At 36.3% G+C, this 18,328-nt stretch overlaps 1 protein-coding gene and 1 pseudogene across 1 annotated transcript in view; both read left to right on the top strand.

The window, feature by feature from the left end:
- LOC131523534 (NACHT, LRR and PYD domains-containing protein 3-like) overlaps nucleotides 1-18,328 on the top strand; it is a 454,982-nt pseudogene that overhangs the window by 241,556 nt on the left and 195,098 nt on the right.
- syne1b (spectrin repeat containing, nuclear envelope 1b) overlaps nucleotides 1-18,328 on the top strand; it is a 97,317-nt gene that overhangs the window by 16,096 nt on the left and 62,893 nt on the right. Inside the window, 34 exon segments of the mRNA XM_058749891.1 lie at nucleotides 2-170; nucleotides 280-376; nucleotides 2,087-2,289; nucleotides 2,373-2,537; nucleotides 2,757-2,909; nucleotides 3,475-3,618; nucleotides 3,705-3,872; nucleotides 4,562-4,720; nucleotides 5,009-5,173; nucleotides 5,324-5,458; nucleotides 6,062-6,220; nucleotides 6,305-6,513; nucleotides 7,069-7,177; nucleotides 7,260-7,424; nucleotides 8,214-8,381; nucleotides 8,478-8,654; nucleotides 8,894-9,034; nucleotides 9,364-9,524; nucleotides 11,019-11,169; nucleotides 11,751-11,978; nucleotides 12,055-12,153; nucleotides 12,229-12,416; nucleotides 12,528-12,651; nucleotides 12,938-13,104; nucleotides 13,478-13,631; nucleotides 14,733-15,358; nucleotides 15,437-15,616; nucleotides 16,329-16,479; nucleotides 16,593-16,751; nucleotides 16,839-17,021; nucleotides 17,105-17,206; nucleotides 17,282-17,485; nucleotides 17,798-18,005; nucleotides 18,114-18,226. Of these exon segments, the coding sequence (XP_058605874.1) occupies nucleotides 2-170; nucleotides 280-376; nucleotides 2,087-2,289; nucleotides 2,373-2,537; nucleotides 2,757-2,909; nucleotides 3,475-3,618; nucleotides 3,705-3,872; nucleotides 4,562-4,720; nucleotides 5,009-5,173; nucleotides 5,324-5,458; nucleotides 6,062-6,220; nucleotides 6,305-6,513; nucleotides 7,069-7,177; nucleotides 7,260-7,424; nucleotides 8,214-8,381; nucleotides 8,478-8,654; nucleotides 8,894-9,034; nucleotides 9,364-9,524; nucleotides 11,019-11,169; nucleotides 11,751-11,978; nucleotides 12,055-12,153; nucleotides 12,229-12,416; nucleotides 12,528-12,651; nucleotides 12,938-13,104; nucleotides 13,478-13,631; nucleotides 14,733-15,358; nucleotides 15,437-15,616; nucleotides 16,329-16,479; nucleotides 16,593-16,751; nucleotides 16,839-17,021; nucleotides 17,105-17,206; nucleotides 17,282-17,485; nucleotides 17,798-18,005; nucleotides 18,114-18,226 (5,884 nt within the window).

Below are 18,328 nucleotides of genomic sequence, written 5' to 3'. Positions count from 1 at the left end.
GGTTTAATTTTGTGTCCACGTCGTCTCACGTCCATCTGATTAAGTTTGAGTTCTGGGAGATGAAGTACCGTCTCATGGCGTTTCTCATGCTGGCCGAGTCAAAGCTCAAATCCTGGATCATTAAATACGGCCGTCGGGACTCAGTGGAGCTTCTTCTGCAAAATTATATTGTAAGTCCTCCAGCGTATTTAATAAACTCTTTTAATCTGCTTTATAAAAACTGGTTTGGCTGACATATCATGAAACATCTTTCCCATTACTGTCCTCTTTTACACACAGACGTTCATTGAAGGCCATAAGTTCTTTGAGCAATATGAAACCACGTTCCGGACTCTGAAACAAGCTGCAGACTCCTACTTGAAATCTGGGGCTTCAGGTAAGATACATCACACTTTAATGCATTATTCCCCTGAGGCTGGAGATTCATGCAGCTTTTTATAATCGTTCCCTGGCAGCGATTCTGAACTCTAGCAGCTGAAATGAGCCTATTGCTTTGTGATCAGGCAGCCTCATTCTGTCACACGTTCTTGAAACCCTCATTAAGTGGTGAAATAAGTGCTGTGGAGTAATATTATTTCTTAGACAATTATATTTGACACGCTCAATCTGATGGGATTCTTTGACATTGTGTGGTAAAATGAATATAAATACTAAATATATACTGGGTGAATGCATAGAATGTATTGAATATATAGAATGGATGAATGTCACAAATGAAATCTCCTGGTAATATTTCACTCCAAAATCAAGAGGGGAAAAAAGAAATTGTATTTTGCATAATGAAATTAAGTTTTCTTGCATTTTCACATTATTTTCATGACATTTTCCCCCGCCTATCTGGACAATGTATTTTTATTGTATTTATTTACTTTTTTTTTTTTTTACAAAAAAATTGCATTATTGTATTATGAATATACACCACTGAAAGTTTAGGATCAATAGGATTTAAAAAAAAAAAATTAATTAATTAAGGTTTTAATTTAGCAAGGATGCATTAAACTGATCAAAAATTAGACTTTGACATTGTTACAACAAATTCTGTTTCAAATAAATGCTGTTCTATTGAACTTATATAAAAGAATCCTGAAAAAAAATTAAAAGTACAGTATGCATATATCACCAAATTAGCAAATTAGACTGGAGTAAAGATGCTGAAAATTCAGCTTTGCATCACATAAATGAATTAAATTTTAAAATATATTCATGAATTCACATAGAAAAGAGTTATTTTAAATTATGATAACATTTCACAATATTACTGTGTTTTAATATATATATTTTTGATTAAATAAGTAGCATATAAGACATTAGAAATAGGGGTAAATGTGTTTTAATGTAATAAAAAATAATGTGACAAAAAAACCTTCCCCCAAAAATAATGTTAAATAATAATAAAATAAATAAATATAGCCTGTATTTATGCAAAATATAATTTCTTATTTTTATTCTTTTGAAAATGGCAAGAAACATGACCTGGATGTGTTATTGTTAGGTTTTAGGACTCGATACAAAGGTGCCATGTCGAGTGTAGTAATGTGGTTTAACTATTTCACATTCTAGGCAGTAAAATCCCCAAGAGAGGTGAGTTTAGAGAAACCACAGTACTCATAGTGACTGCCCTAGTAGAAAAGTATTATATTTAAAATACGTTTATTTCATTCTAAGTATAGTTCAAATCTATTAACATTTACTGACATATCACTTGAGACTTACTGATATAAAAATGTTAATTAAACTTTATTTGGAGTACTACTTGTGCACAACGCACATTTCTTAATATTAAGCCTAAAATGTGGTTTAATGTCACTATTGATGAGGATTGTATGAATAATACCAGTCTTTAAATGCAAGATATTTAAAGTGCACTTGAAGTATATTTGCAATAGTTCCACTTTAGCACAATTAAATATACTTCATTATATCTTTAGTGTGACTTCAGCACAATTAATGTGCATGAAGTACAAAATTAGTTGTCCCAATTTAGCAGACTTTAAGTATACCAGTTTAGTTTACCAAAAGTACAATTGCATGTATTCATTTGTTTTTAGTGTGCAAGACTGTTATTCATAATGTGATTTGCCTTCAGCTGAGGAGGTAGAAGGGGTGAATAAGTTTCTGAGCGATGCCACAGCGCAGTGGAAGAACCTGTCAGTGGAGGTGCGCAGCGTCCGCAGCATGCTGGAGGAAGTGATCTGCAACTGGGAGAAATACAGCAGCGCAGTGGCCAGCCTGCAGGCCTGGCTGGAGGACGCTGAGAAGATGCTCAACCAGTCAGAGAGCGACAAACGGGTGCGTTGAAATGTTTGAGACTTTCAGATGAAATGCTGTTGAATGAAAACTGTTGTGTATAAACAGTGTGAATTCTTCTGCAGGAGTTTTTCCGGAATCTTCCACACTGGATTCAGCAGCACATGGACATGAATGATGCTGGGAACTTTCTGATTGAGACGTGCGATGAGACTGTGTCTCGAGAACTGAAACAGCAGTTGCTTCTTCTCAACGGCAGATGGAGAGAGCTGTTTGTCAAAGTCAAACATGTAAGACGTGACGTCATGTTTAAGTGCTTATTCTACACTACACGACAAGCATTTTGTTTTTATCCCTCAAGTCAGGGTTTCTTTCACCCAACACAGTCATAATTTAGTTTTCCTCTTTCTGACCCTCATTGACAGTCTCTTGCTTCTGTGCCTGTTATGAAATAATGTCAATATTCATATTGGTGTAAACATAATTCTGATGACACTTTATTTTCTTAGTATGCAAGAGCAGATGAAGTGGACAAACTGAGAAAAGATTATGACGATGGGATCGAAGCTTTAAAGGCATTTATTGACACGGCCAATGCGAGGATGAACACTCCAGTTCAAGTTTCATTTCTGAACATACGGACATATCTACAAGATGTTGAGGTAATCAAATTTCACAAAGCTGGTTCTCTGGAATACTTGGTAGTTATCGGTCAATCGCAGCATTAACCACTTTAGAGGGATAAAACCTCTTGAATTTTCAATTTCAAGCAGTTGACTTTATATTGACTGATTAGACTACTGTTTTAAAAGTTTGGAGTTGAATCAAGGCTGCATCAAGGCTGCATTTTTAAAAGTCCAAAATATATATAGTAAAAACAATAATATTTAAAACATTTTTTTCTATTTGAATATATTTTAAAATGTAATTTATTCCTGTGACGTAAAGCTGAATTTTCATTACTCCAGTTTTCAGTGTCTCATCATCCTTCAGAAATCATTCTAATATGCTGATTTGCTTCTCAAGAATCATTTTTTATTATTATCTATGTTGATGATAATCAGTTTAATGCATCCTTACTGAATAAAATAACACCAAATTTTTGAATGGTAGTGTACATACTGTAATATGTGAATTTATACAATTATCCATTCAGTTCATATATAAAAAATGAATGCTGTTTATTGTTGCATCAGCTAGAGATTATGTAAAACTAATTTCTCACAGGATATCAAGCACAAAGTGCCGTCCATGGAGGCGGCGTACAAGACGGCCACACGTAACGCACAGCAGCTGACCAAAGACCTCACCGAGGAGGAGATTGCACAGATGCTGGCTACCATGGCCGCCATCAAGGATGAGATCAGCAAGGTGCATGCCCCGTATTTTCCCTTCTGAACTACCACATTAATCCGTAATCACACCGTCTTACATTATGACCTCAATGTGTCTTTTAGATAAGAGAAAGATCTCTGCCCCTCCTGAGGGAGTCCCAGGCCATGCTGCCTCCATTAGAGGAGATGGAGAAACATATCACTGGGTTCTACCAGTCGCTGGAGAAGGCAAGCCGCATCACTTCCTCCCGGGACTCGGAGGCTCCAGGAGATTTCAAGCAGAAGTGTCAGGTGACTAAAGGGCTATGGGTTGCACTCAAGGGTGGTGTGACAATGAGATTTTAGGGTTATGATAATGTTAGCTCAATGAATGATGACTTTAAAAATAATCATAATATAATATGTCATTCAATACTGAAATACAGCAGTTAACCAGGGAATGAATGTTAACTGAAATAATATATATACTGTATATACACACACACACACACACACACACACACACATACATACATACAAAAAAATAATAATTCAGCCAAGGCATTCATTTAGTTTAACTTGATGCATTAAAAAAACCCCGAAATGACTGCAACATAATATAACAAATAAAATATTATATTAAATAAAAATAAAATAATTAAATTTAGAAATAAAAAATAATAAAAATTATTTAAATTATATAAACATATTAGAAATAGAAAATAGAACAATAGAAAAAATACTAATTCAAAATATTAATAAAAATTATAATAGTATCTCAATAAAACTAAAATTACACTGGTTAAAACTCTTCTGTGTTATTGAAATATTTTGTGTCAAGTCAAAATATTTTAGGGAATGATGAAAATTGTCCAATAGTTTTGGTCCCAAAAATTGTTTTGTGTGGACAGGTTTTAAGATTTTATGAACACACAATATTTAAAAATGTATTTGCCATTAATTCTCTCTCTTTGTATTTTCTCTATTTACACAATCATCAGGAGCTAGTGACCTATCAGCAGAGCTGTAAAAAGTGTCTGTCAGTGATTGATAAAAACCATCAGATCATTCTGAAATCACTGGACACCAGCAAGAACCTAAAACACCTGGACACATCACTGCTAGAGAGGAGAATCTCAGAGCTTCAGGCCTCTTCACAGGTGGGAACCGCACCATCGGAAGAGCAACGTCATGTCAAGACTGAGACTGAGACATGTTTAATGTTAAAATCTATGACTAAAGATTGCAAACTATGGTATCTTGGTAAATCAGAGCAGAGTTTGTGATCTCTTCTGAAACTTTAGAGCAGATACAGTAGAACGACAATCTGAGAATCAGGAGAATTAGGCAGAATCCATTTGATCTCATTGATCAGTTTTGGAGAAACAATTGTGATTTTTTTCTTTTATAAATGTTCATTGTTGTACTGTATGTTTTATCTCAAAAAGGGCATGGTTAAAGAAACCACAGAATGGAAGAGGCATGTGGAGGCGAACAGCAGCCTGATGAAGAGATTTGAGGAGTCTCGTGTGGAGCTGGAGAAGGTTCTGAAAATAGCTCGCAGCTCCATGACTGAGAGAGGAAACCCAGAGGACCTTCTGAAAAAGCACACTGTGAGAAATGAAACCCAACCGTCTATTCTAGTGCTCGGCAAATAGGCCAAAAGCAGAGTTTGAACTTTATTTGGTCTCCAGAAGGAAATGTATTAAGAGAAATTTCAAAGCTGAAATGATTTCATAACGTTTCTATTGAATGTCCTGCAGGAGTTCTTTGGGCAGCTGGATCAGAGAGTTCTCAATGCCTTTCTGAAAGCCTGTGATGAACTCACAGATATACTACCAGAGCAAGAACAGCAGAGTCTGCAGGAAACAGTCAGGAAACTGCACAAACAGTGGAAGGTCAGAGAACACTTACAGTATTACAGTCTCACCTCACAATACCAACCATTTCTATAGCATTTCAAAAGGTTACTAATAATTCTATTTAAAAAATCTATTTATTTTTAGTTGTTGTTATTAAATTATTTACTTATATTTTAATAATAATAGTAATAATATTTTTAAATTGATCATAATAATAATACTTTTTTTTATTGTTTTAACTGTTCATGTATATCAAACTGTTTTTAATTAATTTTGTTGCACTTATATATAATGATATAAATAAATAAATACTGAATTATTGACATTAGTGTCTACTTCAAAATTAAGGAAGTAAAGAAAGAAGCAAACAAAGATAAAAATAAAAGATCTAATTACACTTCAAGGATTGCACTATATTCTGTTACTTTATCTGCAGGATATATATATAATTGGGCTGTTAATGTTTGCTTTTAACACTTGAAGTTTTTAACAAATGGTTATTTTTAAAACTGAATTAATGCAAAGCCTAGCATTTTTAAGTAATTTAATTTTGTAATTGAATTAAAAAAACAACAAAAAAAACACTTTGCAAGTTGCATTGAACTGCACCCACAATATGAAAATGCATCTTTTCTGCAGGATGTCCAAACAGAGGTTCCCTCTCACCTGCTGCATCTGAAGGTGGAGCTGGAGAAGAGTCGTCTGATGGCGTCAGTGCAGGAGTGTCAGGCTGAACTGGCCCGTGAGAACCGCAGTCTGCCCAGCATGGGCAGCGAGAGGTTAATTAAAGAGCACAGGGTGAGAGCCACCAGCATTACACCCCTCTATAAGCACTCTTTCTATCCTTCGAAATAGGGAACACTTATATTGGATTTTTTGTAGATGTTTTTTAAGGAGAAGGGTCCTCAGGCTCTTTGTGAGAAGCGTTTACAGCATATGGAGGAGCTGTGCTCGAAGCTTCCGGAGAACGAACAAGCCCGGCAAACTTTAGAGAACGCCAGGACAGCGTTTGCAGAGGTCAGAGAGGATATTGACAGCACACACCAGAAACTAATGCAGCACCCGGACAAATGGAAGGAGTTTAATACCAGGTAAACCTTTGGTCCTTTGAATATTGAATTTTAATTGGTTAGAAAATTAATATTCAGTAATATTATTGACTTAATTGCACTATCGGATAAGAACAAAATTTGAGCTGAATTAAGATGGATTATGACACTAATTTAGCAACATCTACAGTTATTGATCTGAATTGAATCAATATTGGATGGATTTGAGCTGAATAATCACACTATTGTCTTCTGTAAAGCTGTTTATTGCTCAATTAAGCTTATTTCATAATTGCATGAACTTTGCACAATTATTGAACTGAACTGAATCAACATAGAACTGACTTGAGCTGAATAATGACACTGTTACCTTCTGTCAAGCTTCTTTATTATTGAATTGTATTCGCTTCATAACTATTGAACTTTGCAACATTCCCACTATTACTGACTTGAATTGAATCTGTATTGTATAAAGTGCTATATAAATAAATGTGACTTAACTATTGTACTGTCTGTTGCATGTAAAATCCCTGCTGATAAAAGTTCATTTTAATTTATAGAATATTAGCAATATAATTGTATTTTGTGTGTTTGCAGGTGCTCTGAACTCTCTGCCTGGGTTACATCGAAGGAAAGTCAGCTCAGACTTCTGCGAAACAGAGCTGGAGACCCCAGCAAGTTTGGACAGGTCAAATCCACCATTGAGGTGAGAAACAAGATGAAGTGGTAAGAAAATGAATGTGACAGCTATGTGAAATCTTGATTGATCGCTTCTTCATGATTTGCAGAGTCTGAGAAACGATGCTGAACTGCAGGAGGGGAATGTGAGCTGGTTGAAGACGCGTTTGGCCGCTCTGATAGAGGTTTGCACAGAGAGTGACGCTCAGAGACAGGGAGCTGCTCTCAGCAAACTCTCCAATGACTTTAAGGGTCTCCTCACATCCCTTTCTGAGGTAAGACATACTCATTTATGAACCATGAATCAAAATCACCTGCAATATGGGTAAATTCCAATGTAAATCAGCTGCTTGCTGATATCTATTTGATAAAACCTGGAGGTGAGGAATATGAAAGCAATTAAATAAATACATTTTCTATATTAAGTGTATATGAAATATATATAATATAGATATAAATTGTATATAATACATTTTATATAATATATTAATATAATATAATACACAATCATATTTTATATTCTCTGTATATTTTGAAGCTGGAGGTTATATAGACACACACACACACACACACACACACAGAGATAGATAGATGGATAGATCATTTAACTAAATTAAGATGAATTATGACACTATATTGTCTTTTTAGAGCTGCTTTACACTTGAAGTTGTATTTGTTTCATAATTGCAGTATTTTGCAACATTAATCCTGCTATTTTAATATTTTACATACCTGATAAAATCATCTGTCACATAAGAAAATATCAATGTAAATCATCTGTTAGCTGCTATGTATAAAGTAAATTAGTCCATCAGTTGTTACATTCAGGGTTTTTTGAAGTATTTTCTTTGGATTAAACAACTTTTGATGAGATTATCTAGTTTTGTAACACATTTGCCCTATCGCCCACTCTTAATGGTTTCTAATTTACTTTTACATGACCATTTTCCACCCTCTTAGAATTAAACTGGCTGTTTTTGCTACTGTGCCTTGACATCAATGTCTTTCCTGTGTTATGATGCTTTTAAATATTAATAACAGATTGTGTGTGTGTGTTGTGGTAGTCAGAGAAGGTCGTCCTGGCGGTGAGCGACTGTGTGCAGTTCAGAGAGGAGGTGAAAACTACACTGGAGGAGTTGACCCAGGGTCAGAAGGAGCTGCAGTCAGAGACCAGCAAGATTCTGGACTCTGAGTCCGTCAGAGAAGCCCAACAACTGCTGCTGCTTCATCAGGTGCCACCCTCACTGAATGAATCATAACCCTGATAAATCACAGTTAGCCGAAAATCATATTTATATCTAACATTCATGTGCTTTCCTAATGTGCAGCAACAACTCAAGCGTCTCCGGCTGAAGAGAAAGGAAATGCAAGAGCAGATAACCCGTGGAAAGCAGCTGCAGGTAGAGGAGGGTCTGGAGGAGAGCCTACAGGAAGACCTGCAGAAACTAGAGGCTACCTTGAGAAAAATGGATCAAAGCACAGAGTCACAGGAAAAGAACCTGGAGGTGAGAATGGCCAGTTAAGTCAAGTCAAATTACATAAAATAAAATTAAAATTCATTTAATAATATAATTATGTATATGTTACAGAACCTTGAGGTGAGAATGTATGTCAAATTTAATTTAATAGATTAAATGTATATATTGTGTTTTGAATGCAGTTTCACATTGATTTTTTATTTTTATTTCATTTTTTTATTAAGCAGATAAACTGACTTTGAAACAATGTCCATCTCTGTTGTCAGGTGACTTTAGCTGCTTGGCAGGAGTTTGACGGTCAGCAGGCAGCAGTGAGGGAGTTTGTGGGTAAAGTGCGATCGGTCACAGAGAGAGAGATGAACTTCAGCAGTCCAGACAGTCTCAGCACGGAGCTGGAGCAGGCCAAGGTGAGAATAACACTTGATCTCCAAGTGCTCGAGGTAATGAATCACCTTTAATTAAACATGAGCGTCTTTATTTTGAAAACCGAAGAGCTGCGAGAGCTTTTACAACCAAAATCCTCATTAGAAAATCTTCTCTGGGCATACACTGAATGAGCCTAATTATAAGCCATTGTAAAATAGCCAATATACACGCAACTTTAAAAAGCCTACAGGCTAATGAACTACAGGCTTTTGTTTTGAAATTGTTTGTAATCATTTGGTTTATTTTGCCTCACAAAAACAAAACAGTGCCACGGACATTTTCACTTCATCTGTTACAATTGTTCCTGCAGGAACTCCTGAAACAGTGTGAAACAGAGGCCAGACAAGTGAACACTCTTCTCAAGAGGGCCACAGAGATCCAATTGGGCCCCAAAAATCAGTCTCTCCTCCAGGATCAAGCACGTGCTCTGAGTGAACAAGTGGACAAAGTTGAGACTGGCCTCAAGCGAGAGTAATACCCTACTTTATTTCATAGACTTTACACTAGGGATGCACGATATGAAAAATTTTAACCGATACCGATAATTAAGTCCTTCTCATGGCCGATACCGATAACCGATAAGTTCACATTTTTATATTATATATTATTTTCATATAATCTGCAGTTTGTGCACCCAGGAGAATACAAAATCTAAGATGCACTGATGAAACTGATATTTTAGTAGCTCTGGCCTAACTATAATAGCAAACATCAGTCCTGACTCTTCAAATGTTTTTATTTTTTGTGTAAGGCACCACAATACTTAGTAACAGAAATGGTTTAACAGAACTATGACAGAACTATGGTTTATCTGCAATTAACAACTCATTAACAACATATTTATATTCAGATATTTCATGCATAAAGAAATGCATCTATTCAACCTTTTTAGTGCATGAGGATGAGGAAGTTATATAGGGACTTTAAGCAACAGCTGCGAATGGAACGGCTACATTGACCGGAAGTAAGCTGTTACACCGCCGTAGCCGAGAACATAAAAATGTATTCTTCCCGTAGCCGAGAAGAATAAAAAAAAAAACATAAAAAGCCGAGAACATAAAAAAAGACCAACGTGGCTTTCAGTCATTTTATTTAAATACAAATGATGGATTATGAGTAGGATGTTTAGGCAATATTTACATTGTTCTCTTCACATATCTTTAGTCTCAGTGCTACTTGAGGTGCTGTTGCTAACAGAAGACATATCTTTGTACAAACAAAAAAAATAGTTAAAATGAGCTTAAGTTTAAAACTTAATCAACACAGATTAAATGAAAGACTAATGGTAGAATCATATACTGATGGAATTAAATGGTATATACCATAAAACGCCACTGTAGAACGCCACAAAGTAGCAGCTGAAGTCGCGAACGCGCAATATCACTTTGCAATGCCGTTGCCGTTCCAGCAGTGGAGGCGCTGCTTAAAGTCCCTAATTATTATTTTCTTTTAATACAGCTTCGCCGCGATGACAACCTTTCAAGTGAGATATAAGATTTGTTGTGTTAAAACATGACGCCTTTTTTCCTCCTCTCGGAATCCTTGCTCAACATGCTTTGCAAATAGCAATGGTATTGTCCTCCTCTGCCACCAAGAAGAACTTCCAGACCGGCGAAGACATGTTCACAAATGATGACCTAATGAGCGCGACACAAGCTGAGAGTCACTGCAGTTTAAAGCTGCTGTCACTTGCACTCGGAAAGTGGATGACTCTCAGACAAATCAGACTGATTGATTGATTTACCAGCAAGCGTACTTTATCGGATCTAGTTATCGGATTTCATTTATTTATCGGAGCGATAAAAATGACGTAATTTTCACTCATATCGGTCAATAATTTATCGGTCCGATAAATATCATGCATCCCTACTTTACACTAAGATTATTAAGGCAAATGTATTAAACATGATATGTGTATTCATTATTAATCAATAAGGCCGTTTTTTGATTACTGTCATTTTTCAGTGTGAAGACTTTGGAGGGGATGAAAGTTCAGTGGAGTACTTTCGGGGGCGAGTTTGAAGCATTTTCCACATGGATAACGGAGAGAGAAAGAGAAATGGATGCCTTGAAAACCTCCAGCACACCTTTGGACCAGCAGATCTGTACCGTAAAGGTGTGAAAATAAATATATCATTAAAAAAATGAACAACATGTCTTTCGAAATGACTACATGGCTTCTATATTTATTTAAAATCGTTTCTATTACTCTATAAAACAAATTACGTAATTTATTCAATTGAAAATGTTCTATATATTCATTAATCATTAATTTTTTTATTCATAACTTCAAGAAACTTGACTGTATGTATAATAATTTTATTAATATAAATGATTATAAATTGATTAAAGTTTATAATTAATGTTGTATTCTTTAGTTTTTTATTTTTGTTAATATCTTTTATATTTATAATTGCATTTCTTGTCATTTAATATCACTAATCATTTAATTGTTGCTTGTCATTTAGTATCACCATTTTTTTAATTCATTAATTTAGTTAATGTGTTAAGTTGCACATTTATTTTCCGTAGGATGTGGTCCTCAGTTTATAAACTGAAAAATTTATATTATGCTTATAGTATTTTTATTAATAGTATCAGATTAACTGATTTATTTCAATAAAATTCATGTAAAATTTTCTGGATAAAGATCCAGCTGACATTGCAGTATTTCATCTCTTATATTCTGGTGAGCAGACAATCAGAGAAGGTCTGCAGGAGAGGTCACAGGTCCTGTCCAATCTGGAGGAGAAATCTCAAGCGCTGGTCCAGTTTGTGTCGTCTGGCGAATCTGCACGAATCAAATCCCGTCTCACACAGATTGGCAGATACTGGGAGGAGCTTAAGGAGAGTGTGGAACATCTGAATGGACAGTTGGAAGAAAGCTCCTCCCACCAGACGAAGTTCAGTGCCAACCTTCAACAGGTACGTTTGAACATTCTGTTTGCTGCAATCTTACTGAACTCTTGTGTTGTCTAATGACATTGCATTCTTTTAAAAGGTACAATCAGAGGTTGAAGATATCCAGAAGAAACTTGACAGCCCTGTCACCTCCTGCGTGTCTTCATCCGAGACCTACAAAACTCTACAGAGTCACATGGTATGATAACTGCATGATCATTTCTCATTTATTTGCACCAGTTCAGCCTGAATAAGTGATCGGTTTGGTTTTCAGGATATGTTCCAGTCCCTGGAAAAGCTGAAGGCCACGCTGCTGTCCCTGTCTGCTGGCGCCCGCAGGCTCAGCGAGAGAGAGAAGGCCGAGAGAGCCGCGGCGGCCCTGCAGCAAAGTTACGAGCAGTGTTTAAAACAGGCCAAGGAAAAACAGAACCAAATGGAGAGCCTTCTGTCACACTGGCAAAAGTATGTTTGCTGTCTCTGTTGGTATCCAATCTCAAATTGTTAAAAAACTGAAGAGTAAATATTTTGTAAGAGATATTTATTTAAATCTCTTGATTATTTTGTCTGTTTCAGGTATGAAAAGGATTGGTCTGCCCTGCAGTCATGCCTGGAGAGATGTGAATCCATGTCCAGCCCTGACTCTCAGTTCCTCCCGGTTGACAAACTTAAGCTGGATGGAGAACTGCTGGAACTGAAAGTAATAAATTACATAAAGCATGAAACAACATTCACAATGTATTTTACTTCCATAATGTGACATATTTGTATGTTAAACAGAATATTAAGCTGAACGACAGACTTAATTTTATTTATTTTATCCATTTGAATTTAACTGAATTGTGAAAAGTACGCCTATAATAATGGTTAATGCTATTTGTTTTTGTTTTTTTAGTTTTTTAGAGTTTGTTTTTCTTTAGAAAATAGCAGGGACATTTAATATTAGAAGTTATTAGAAATATTTCAATTTCAAACTTCTTTTAAAGCACCTACAGAGTGAACTTCAGTCTCTGGAGTCAGTTTACAACAGGCTGGTTTCCCAAACAACAACTCTTTACACCACTGCATCAGACGAACGTGTGAAAACACTCAAAGAAGATCATGAGCAGCTTGAGAAAAGATGGAAGTGTCAGACCACAGCTATACCTCAAAGGTCAGTCATATTAAGCATAAGCTGCATTTGTTTAAAGAAACCTCATCTTTAGGTTTCTTGCATCAAAACTAGTTGTAATTTAGTTTTGGATGGCTATATTCCAACCTTTCTCTGACGGCTATTTTTTTTGCTATTGCACTTTTGATACTCTTATAAATAAATGGCCTCTGTTATGTCTGGCCAGCCTCCTTGTGCTGGCATAAATCACGCTTTTGTTCATCAGGGTGGGTCAGTATGTTAATGTGGTTATGTTTGTTTTCTATTTTTGTTGCTTAGATTTCATAAATGGTCTTGGGTGGAGTGAGGGATAAATTTGCATTAAAAAAACTGAGTATGTCTAACATAATACTGTACATTAACCTCTTCATCACAGAATCCGAGTGCTTCAGGAGCACCTTTCTCAGGTGGAGCAGTTTGATCAAGCCCTGCAGAAGTTCTTTAAATGGGCAGAATCTTTCCTCTCATCTTTACACTCGGTTTCTCACGTTGATATCACTGATCTTCAACCTTCCACCAGTGATATCAAGGTACGTAACATTATGAGAGCCTCCATTCAGTATGGTGTGTAATTGGTATGTTAAAACTAAAAAGTGCTAAGTTAGAGGAATATTAGGATTCTCCTATGGTTATCTCACATTAATCATTCGAGAAGAGAAAGAGAAAATAATCATTCATAATAACTAATGGCTGCTGAAAGAAATGAGCCTTGACCACAGGATTAAATTGCATTTGAAAATATACTCAAATAGAAAGCAGATATTTTAAATAATAATAATATTTCATATTACTGCTTTTATTTTTGATCAAATAAATCCAGCCTTGATGAGTATCACAAAAAAACTTACTAATCCCAAACTTATGAAAGATGTTGTGTATGTAAATACAGTATTATATAAATATTATGAATGTCATTCGAATTAAAAATTTGGTAACACTTTATTTTAAGGTCTCTTAACTAGTTGCTTATTAGCATGCATATTACTAGAATATTAGCCATTCATTAGTAGTAATTAAGCACATATTAATGCCTTATTCTACATGACCTTATTCTACATCCCTAATCCTACCCAATACCTAAACTTAACAACTACCTTACTAACTATTAATAAGCAGCCAATTAGGAATTTATTGAGGGAAAAGTCAGTTAATAGTGAATAAGTGTTCCCTATTCTAAAGTGTTACCAAAAATTTTAATCCAGTTATTTGGATGTATGAAAAATAAAAAAAAAAAATTTGTTCAAAGACGTCACATTATTGTGCCAGGGAAAAGCATTGATTTTACGAAATAACTAAAAAGTTAAATAACTAAAAAGTAAATTTTTTAAATTTATTATACATTTTTTTATATTTTAAATTGTTTTATTCTGTTGATACTTTTAAATAGGTTTTTAACTAAGGAAATCCAAATTTAGTTGTAAGGTTTGTACAAAAAATTCATCTTAAACATCATTTTGCTTTTAGTTGTACTAAACATGGCTCTCGCTATAGAAGCTGACATGGCGTTAAAAAGATTATATTGCTTAATGTGTTAAACTGAGAGTAAATATAAAATGAGTTTGTTATTTATCACCAGGAAGAGAAATTGGCAATTTTACAAGGCAGTATTGTTTTATAATCTTTCCCACCAGGAGAGGAGAGATGATCTGCTGAAGCAAAGTGTTCTAAGACAGAGTCTTCAGCAGCAAACTAAGACCTTGTGTGACGTTTGTGAGCCGGCTGAGGTTCAGCAGCTTCAGGGAAGGTGGGAGAGCTCCTTGCAGCCATACATGGAGGCACATCAGCTGGTTGAACTACGAGACGAGAGTCTGGAGAAGCTAGAGGCCTTCTTACACACCCATAGTGTGGCGGCCGGCGTGCTTCAGGGCCTCAGACAGACCGTGGAGAGCGCTGGGAGTTGGGATAAAAGCCGGGTGGACGAGCTGCAGAAAGACCTCGAAGCTATTGTTCCTGATATCAGTCGCCTTGAAACGCTCGCTGTGAATCTGGACGGCAGCCTCTGTAAGGCTCATCTCCACCTGATGAATGGAAAGGACGCTCGATCCTCGTGCCGCTCATTGGCCGACTCCTTGAGCGTGGAGCTGGACGCCGTGAGGAACCTACTGGGCTCCAAACAAAGCGAAGCTGAGGCTCTCGGTGCTCTTTGGAGCTCGTTCAGACAGCGTAAAGAGCAGCTGCTCAAAACTGTAGAGGATATTGAGGAGAAGGCAGATAATCAGGGCCTGAAAGAGCCCAATGTGCTTACTCTACAGCAGAGGTATGGATTACTCTTTTCAACTATGCTGTTTCTATTTCATATCTGATGGGCTGTTTATTGAATTTGTGATGTGTTTAGGCTTCGGTTCTTCAATCAGCTGGAAGATGAGCTGCAGTCCCACCAGCACGAGGAGCAGTGGCTCAGGGACAAAGGTCAACAGCTGGCTCAGAGAGACACTGAGCTGGGTGGTGAAGTACTAAGGGAAATTAACCTCCTTCAGACCACCTGGGAAGACACCAAGAAACTCATTACTGAAAGGTGAGCCGCCAGTAACAGGCTCTTGTACTGTGTTTGTTCCACTTTGTAGTGAGGTGATTCAAAATATTAATAACTTTAAGTGTAAGAAAATGTTCTTGCATACACAGTATTGATATTAATGGTTGATCAATATGGATTAGTTAATGGAGAATTATTATAACTTTTACATTTGGTCCCCTCTATTTTGGATATTAGATTTCATCTTTGTTGGTAGTAGACAATTGTCCTTTTTAGCCATATATATATATATATATTTTCTTCTAGCCATTTATTTATTTATTTTAATTAAATTAAATGTTTTTTTTTTTTTTTAATTAATTTAAATCTTTTTCTAATATTCAAGTCTTTAGTGGTTACATGGTGACATTGTGGGACATGAGTGATCCCTTTTTAATTTTTCCAAATTAAATTAAATTCAACATTTATTTAGTTTTTAGACTTATTTATTCAGTAATGCAGTAACAATATTATGGACCTTTATGGAGAACAAACAATTGCATGTAATGTTTAATTAAAAGCATAAGTCTTTAGTGGCTACATGTTGACTTTGTGGCTCTTGAATGGTGTGATTTGATCAATCATGGTTTGCAGCTTGGTCTAAAAGTTTGAGCATCACTACCTGAGGGTATCATAGTTCATTTTCCATATTTTAGTTATGCAGACGTGCAGATTTTTAGTGCCTAACTGACATTGCTGCATGTATTTGTCCCAGGCAAGAGCAGAGCAGCGCTTTGGTAGAGCTCATGAAGGACTACCAGAGCTTAAAGTCTTCCATAAACACAATATTAGAGAGTGCTGATGCTATATCCGACATTAAAGCTGTCCTAAAAGACCAAGAGGATACGCGAAGATCCCTGTTGAAGGTAAAACCTGACAATCTATAGGCAGATTTTGAAATACCAGTTAATAGAGTTACTAACTTCTACTGTCCATGGTACACTTAAATGTGGGTCTTTAATGGTCTTCCTTTCTGTAGCATGAAGCTGTTAAAGCAGAGATGGCCAGTAACCAGGATGTACTAGAGCGATTTTCAAGTAAAGGAAAGAAGCTTTTAAGTGAATTAAACAAGATCCCTGATTGTGACACCCAGATTGTGAAGACAGAAATAGATGCTACAGTGGACCAGTGGCTAGATGTGAGTTTGTCCGAAGGCCAATTATTGAGTCTTCAATAAATAAAAAAACCTCATATAACAGAGCCATTATTCTTCATATCCACACAGGTTTCAGAAAAAATCGAGGACAATCTCGAAAGTCTCAAGAGGAGCTCTGCTCTGTGGGTGGAAATCTACGATATCGGTGGAGAAATTGAAAGCTGGTCCAACAGCTCGGTTATGGATCTTACAGATGGCCTCAATAACTTCAACGATAGCCAGAAAACCGCAAACAAACTCTCTGAAGTCAAGGCATGTTCCAGGCTGTGTTATTAAACACATTCATAAAACCGGAGCAACAGTTGTGTAATATTTTTATTCATTTTTCTGTGTAGGAGGATGTTGGCCTGAAAGAAAAGAAGATTGATGCTTTACAAGAGAAAGTTTCAGAGCTGAAACAACTCTGCGGTGGCCAAGATGTCCCTGCTAAACTGCAGGTAAGGCTGATCTCCGTTTGTTCTCCAGCTCATTGATTTGATAATTGGTTTCATCACCTGTTCGCCATCTTCCAGGTCATGGAAACAGATCTCAGAAGGAAAATTAGTAGCATTGAAGAGTTATGTGATCAAGCCAAGAGCAACCTCCAAGATTTCTGCTCTCAGAAGAAGCAGCTAGAAGATTTTCTCAGCCAGATGTCAGAGTGGTTGAAGAACGTTGAGAGATCTTTGGTGGATTCACCATGCGGAACAGCTCCTGAAGAAATCTGCAGAGTGAAGGTAGGGGAAAGTGTGCTTTTTTGCATTTTGAAGGAAACATATTTACATTTATGCATTCAGCAGATGTTTTTATCCAAAGCGACTTCACTTTTAAAGAAATGAGTGAATTGAGGCATATCACAATTAGTCAATCATAACAGAGGACATTTACTGCACATATAGAAGGTTTAAAAGTTCTAGGGATCAGACAGACAGTGAAAAATGGTAGATAACACTAAATTATGACTGTTTTGATACAAGAAACCTTGACTAACATTATAAATGGACTTTAAAGGGAAGAAATTTAATATTTTCTATGCATACAATTCGTAGGAAATCCAAAAGGAGCTTCAGAACCAGCAGACGAGCATTGACTCGGCCCGGGAAAGCCTGAACACGCTTTGCAGAAAATACCCATCCGAGGAACTTGCCGGTCTAGGTTCCTCTCTGACTGACCTCATCAAGAAGTATGAAACGGTCAATCAGCTCTGTGTTAAGAAGCTTGGGTCCATGCAGCATGGCCTCCAGCAACACTTCAATGGTGAGAATCGCTGTATTCCTGATTAAAAAATGATCTTCCCTATTGATTCAAGGACAGGCATTGTGGAAGGATTGTTTACTTACTGTCCACTTTATCTTCTCTTCTCAGATCTCGTGAAGGAGTTTCATACATGGCTCTCTGGACAGAAAGACATTGTGAGAGAATGTGCCGATCATTCTGGTGACATGAGCGTGGTGGAACGCAAACTGCAGAAATTGAAGGTATTTCATCTTTTATGACACCTCATCCAAACTGAAAGGGAAATGCTATGTAAAACACCAAAATTGCAGCCAATAAAATCATAATCAAGTGCATTATGGGCA

Source organism: Onychostoma macrolepis, chromosome 17 (genome assembly GCF_012432095.1).
Source record: "Onychostoma macrolepis isolate SWU-2019 chromosome 17, ASM1243209v1, whole genome shotgun sequence".
Taxonomy (NCBI): Eukaryota; Metazoa; Chordata; class Actinopteri; order Cypriniformes; family Cyprinidae; genus Onychostoma; species Onychostoma macrolepis.
This window is presented reverse-complemented; position numbering and strand designations above follow the sequence as displayed.